The 6,000-nt window shown below is 39.6% G+C and overlaps 1 protein-coding gene across 3 annotated transcripts in view; it reads left to right on the forward strand.

Annotated features, from left to right (window-relative positions):
* The window catches only part of LOC146386461 (band 4.1-like protein 1), a 100,568-nt gene extending 94,773 nt beyond the window's left edge, over positions 1–5,795 (forward strand). For all 3 annotated transcript variants that reach the window (XM_084927520.1, XM_084927521.1, XM_084927522.1), the window contains 3 exons: positions 73–153; positions 243–359; positions 2,252–5,795. In XM_084927520.1, the coding sequence (XP_084783646.1) occupies positions 73–153; positions 243–359; positions 2,252–2,257 (204 nt within the window). In that variant the 3' untranslated portion in view covers positions 2,258–5,795. The remainder of the gene's footprint in view (positions 1–72; positions 154–242; positions 360–2,251) is intronic.
* The last annotated feature ends 205 nt before the right edge of the window (positions 5,796–6,000 follow it).

The raw sequence follows: 6,000 nt of genomic DNA on the forward strand, positions 1-6,000 counted from the left end.
TAGACTACAATAACAACACACTGCTGCTTTTTCTTGTGTGTCATTAAATTTCATTCTTTCTTTATTCAACAGACTGTGAAAGGAGGCTACTCAGAGACCAGGATCGAGAAGAGGATTATAATCACAGGAGATGATGATGTGGACCAACATCAGGTGAGAGACACTGTTCACAGAAACCCTCGCAAAGCAATGTTCGGATGAGAGGGTTACGACACACGCGTTGATGGTTTTTATGTCCCCAGGCACTTGCCATGGCAATCCAAGAGGCAAAGCAGCAGCATCCTGACATGCTGGTAACAAAAGCAGTGGTTATCAGGGAAACAGAGTCGCCCACTGAGGAGCTACAACAGAAAGCAGAGGTAAATATCTCTTGTTACAAGAACTCTGTACTTTTTAAGGATTACTTCAAGCACTTGACAGGCGCAGAGCCTATGCTTAGACTCAAGGTTTTTTGTTGGAAAGTCAACCAAATGATTACAAAACACAGAACAAGTACAGAGGGCCACTAAGGTGCAAAGCTAATCCAAAGAAATGCAAAACAATTATAAACAGTTGGGAAATGACTGCCGAGAGAAATAAAGCAACTAGACATCAAAATGAGATACAAAATAACTGCAAAGGAGATAACAGATGATTACAGATGGATGCCAAATGACAATAACTATATATTAAAAAATTAGTGTAAAGATGTAACGGGACTATAGAAGGATGAAAAATTACCTTAAAGAAATGCCAAGTACCTACATAATAATGCAACTAAAAAGAAAGACCAAGAAGATACAAAGTGGTTTAGACTTGCCAAAGATGCACACACATTACAAAGGAGAACTGAAAACAAAATGATGCAAAACTGTTCCAAATTACTATAGAGAATAAAATTCAAAGCACTGTTAAAATAACTAAAAAGAGACGCCAAAACACTACAAACGGAGGCAGGAAGTTAGAAATGTAAGATGCAAATATGACAGAAAGACACATAAAGTGATATGAAGAGTGAAAATGGCTATAATGAGACAGGGCGACGACAAAGCTCTTCTACTGTTGCAGAAAAATCTACCAAAAAATGCAAAAGTACTACAAAGGGATGCAAAATATGCACAAAAAGATATACAAAGACATAAATTGACTGCTAAATGACGTGCATAATAACCATGAGTAACATAGGGATGCAAAATGTCAACCAACAGAAAGAAAGATATTACATACAGATACAAAACATCTACCTATACAATAAATATTAATTGAGAAGAAAAGTGTAATAAACCCGATGCCTACAAAAGATGCAGAACATTATCAAACAAATGGAACTAGAATAGATACAAAAAGAAAGCAAAATAGCTAAAATGAGATGAAAATGTACCTCCAGCCTCTTCCAGGAATCACTGTTATCACCTCTGAGTATGTTAACCCTGGGATGATGGAATCTCAGCTTTTCTGGCTCAGCAAACAGGTCAGAGTACTGAGTCCTAAAACAGATAAGGATTAGAGATTCAAACCAGATCAGCTCCACATCCAGTTGGGCTGTTATTTGCCAGTTCATCCTGTCTGGGTCTGTTTGGATCTCTTCATAGTGGGTTATTCGGTCCCAACATGATCTGTATTCCTTATGGAAAATGGCCCATCCTACGAAAACTATACTAAAATATTGCCTGTCCTGTTTTTTTTTTTGTTGTTGTTGTTGAATTTGATACTATTATTTAACTCTTGGTATTTATGGCTGTGCTATAGAGATGGGAGGCATCATCTATCAGTGAAGGCTGATATTAGATGAAGTTGTAAATGGTTATACTGGGGAACACTAAAGTAGATTATTTTCTGTCAAACTCATAGATTATTTCTGCCATGACTGGATAAAAATACTTAATAAATGCTATGGTGAATCCTGGTATTGCAGCGCCATTGATAATGGTGTTCTTTCTCTACTCACATGGACTGAGGGTGATTGAACTCAGAGCTGATTGAAGTAACACTGATCAGCTGTTCTGGAACCAAAAAAGTCAGTTTGTAAAATGTTCTCCGTGGAAAAAGGGCTCAGCTCTCTGTGGGATGTAGTGAGATACAAAACCATTATAAAGACATCTTAAATGAACAAAAAGGAGAGACGAATCCTACAAAGATGCAAAATTAGTGTATTAATGTAGAGTGACTACACATGGCACAAAAAAATGAGAAGAAAGAGAAGAAAAACAGATTTATACATGCTCACGAGCACGAAACATCTTTTTATGTATGTGTTGTCATGTGGTTGCAGTCCTGATTGAACATGGTGGCTCCTGAGACGGGGGACAGGAGAGGATCCTCCAGCTGTGTGTCTCCGGCCCCGCCCTGCAGTATGCCACCAACCCGATAAGAGGACTTTCTACCCCACTGTGTACACACCAACACGACAACAGACTGCGTTCCAAGAAGCAGTAGACCTCCACTCCTTTCCCTTTAGACGTACCAACTGTGACTGGCCTCTGATCTGACCCGGCCTCCCATCCCGTCCCGGCCGATCCCAGCCCTCCACCCTCTAGTGGAAAGAGGAAAAATCTTCGATTGGAAGATTTCACACATTTCTTCCATATTATTTAATGTAACATGTTTTGGCTCATTTGAACCAGTGAGGTGTCACCTCTCACAGTTTGTGTTTAAGGGTCACACGTCTACCCCGTGCTGCTGTTATTATTAGAGAAAAGGAGGGGTGGGAGAAAGTATGGGGACAATGCTGGTAGCATGGGTAGGGATGGGGAGGTGCCAAGTGGCAAGAGCCAGCCTTTTTTGCTTGTTGGCCATCTCCTAGCCATGCCACCTTCAGTATAATCAACTGCTGTCTTATTAGCTTTTTACATTTTTATCTATAGAGGATCTAATTTATGTTCAGTGTTTGCTTGTTTATGAAATATGTATAATATCAGAAGATTATAATCTGCATGATTCAATTAAAAATAGCAGGGGGAATGAAAACAAAACAAAAATACACACATGAATATGTCCGCCTTTGGAAGCCTGGAGAAGTGGGAATGAGGACCGTTGAGAAAGTGTAAAATACATGAGGCCAATGAGTGGTGGACAGACTGTACTAACTGTTCAGAGGACAGCTGGAACTGGTCCCAGTCTTCAACACACAAGCATCACTGTCCTCGTCCAGCTTCACTGTTATTGTTTTGCTGTCGGCTCACCACCAACACAAAGAGATGCTGGTCACAGTTTTAGGGTTTTCAGAGGAAATTTTAAATATAAATAATATTCTATTTGTTATATATATTTACTTCTTTTTCCTTACTTGCTTTACTGACTTCCATTGGGAAACAGAGTTTGTTTGACACTCTTGTGTTTTTGGACATTTCAGCCTTTATGTGTGAACATGCTGTAAATTCTCCCTGACAGAGCTGTAATCAACTGGCTCCAAACTAAGAGCCGGTTTTCAAGATTGTAAAGTTGGGCTGCAAAATGTCAATGTTGACATCACAGCCACCAGCTGTGATGTACTAATGTTGGCCACGTTTAAAGAGCATAACAAGCCCAAACTACAAAATTGTTACGTTAGCAGTATCGTAATAACTGTGCATAAGCGGTAGCTGGGATATTGAAAAAATATTAATAGCGTTAGCGATGCACATATTATAACAGCATAAATATTCATGTAATTGCTCTTTTTTTGTGTATTTGTACAGTTATAGTTAGACTTTTGTCATCTCTGTACTTTGTACTTTGACTTTCTTTTTTGCAAAAAAATCACTACTCTGACTTAACAGCTATGGTAAAATTTAAACACTAGCATTATTGCTACCATCATTAAATTGTCAAAAACTTTTTTTTACTTATTGAGATAATATTGCTATCAAGATAATTATGATATGGCGACATGACGACAGTCTTATCTGTCTAGTTTCACGTTTAGACATCTGTGATAATGAACTTGTTAGCATTTAAGCAAACAGCCAGATTAGCAAGAATTAGCATTTATTTGTAGCTCTTTTTCTACCAAGCTAATAATTCAATTCCATTCCTTAATCGCTGTCGGCACTCTTATAGTGCTGGTATGATTTGTTTATTTTTTCTTTTTTCTTCAGGGATTTTGTTTTGCTGTAAAATTCTTCACTTTGCTAACTTTGCTAACCTACCTGCAGGCTCATGTTTAGACGGTAGCAGCGCGAGGTTTTATTAAAAGCAGCGTAAACCATGCTGTAAAAAGCTGTAAGAGTGAACCAAAACAGTGAGCTGAAAGGGGCTAACATGCTAAGGAAACTACAGAGTCAGTTTTTTCTTTTGATTAGCTTGTTATGTAAAACCACTGATCATAGCAGCTCTTTAAATAGTGACTGATTCTTGGATTGTGCACGTTTGCAGACACAGCCTGAAGAGTTCAAGACACAAGATTAACAAGGGTACTTTTTCTCTCTCATTTTTTTGTTTTGTTTTCAGGTTAACCTTTTGAAGTTGTGGTTTATGAGTTTGTATTTATAGGAGTGGTCAAAGTGAGCTCCTCCCTGTTTCGCATCACAGACAAAGCGTATAGTATGTCATGCGTTAAGTGGCCTCCACCCACACAGTGTGCTGGTTGTCTCATATTGTATATCCGTCGATTCTGGGTGACCTTTAATACTATACTATGCATCAGCTATCAAACATACAAATCCCTCTAACGGAGCCCGACCCGTGTTAGCCTGTGTCCCCGCTGTCACTATTAACTTTTCGTGCTACTGTTACCTGAAGCAGTGACGCGCACTGCTTGTGAGATTTGCAATAAGCAGACATTCTTCTTATTCTGTGTCCTCTAAAGGGAGAAAACTGTGAACTGTCATGTGTATCAAAGCGTAACCAAAACCAACAACACGGAGTTGTAAAATGACATTCGAAGGAATCTTTCCAACACTTGTGACCATGGCTTTGTTGCCCTCTTCATCTAATCCTCCCTTTGCCCTGATTTGAACCTGTTGACCTGCTGTTGGTGGTGTCTGTGGAAAACAGGAGAAAACTGATGATTTGTATATTCTGTTTTGCTGTTTTATTTTACCTGGTCATATGACACTGGACTGTTGAGAAGGCACTTGCTTGCAATGATTTGCAGCACATGTACTGTAACCTGCTGGGGGGAAAAGCCTGTCTTTGCTGTAGGTTTGGACACACTACTGATGGAAAAGAAACAAATGTAGGCATCGGGAAAAAAGCTGTGTAATGAGGTGGCGAGTTGGAGGATGGAGGACCTGTATTTATATATAAATATCTGTACTTCTGTGTATTAGCCTGTACACTTTGTAGAAACTGACAGGAGCAGAGATGTGTTTTTATGTGAGGGACGAGGCAGTAAGTAGAACCCGAAGGACAGCGGTGCAATAGAAATGTCACACGAATGGGTGCCTTATGTTAAGAGCCGCGGGAGCAATTATCAGTGCGCGCCTGAAAGTGCTCTTAATCACCACGAGGCAGATGGAGGAACGACCTCTCCTCTCCACCCAAGGTGAAGAGGAGCTGTCTCGAAAGCGAATTACTGTCTTGTAAAGAATATGACTTTGAAGGCAGCGAGAAAAGGAGTCTCTCTGAATATGAAATGTTGGTCCTCAATGAGATGACGAACGTTTTTGGCCCCATTAACTTTAGAAAACCAGCACAGTATGGATCACGGATGTGAGGTTTTTTTCCCTCTGTGAAGACCATCAAACTGCTCTGCTGTAAAGCCTCCACCTCCAAGTCTCCACTGCCTTTTGCTCTACATCCCCCTAGTGCTTGGTGGTGTGTATTTGCTGTATTTGCATTCAGTCTAAATGGAAAAAAACATACACGCATAAATAAATGTCTCAGTATGATTCAAACACTGTCTCTGATTCTGTAATGAAGGGAGAGGGATTTCTTTTTGAACTTGAGGAAATGTTTGGTTTGTTTTTCCCCTTCTGTTACTTGAATATTTCCATACATTTACAATTCAGCTTGTGAAATAAAGGGCTTCTTTTGTAACACCAGAGTAGTGAAGGATTCTTGCTGGAGTGAATATGATGGAAACAGCCTTGGTCTGTATTG

This window comes from Perissodus microlepis, chromosome 5 (assembly GCF_051167445.1).
Source record: "Perissodus microlepis isolate ML-2025 ecotype Zambia chromosome 5, ASM5116744v1, whole genome shotgun sequence".
Lineage (NCBI taxonomy): Eukaryota > Metazoa > Chordata > Actinopteri > Cichliformes > Cichlidae > Perissodus > Perissodus microlepis.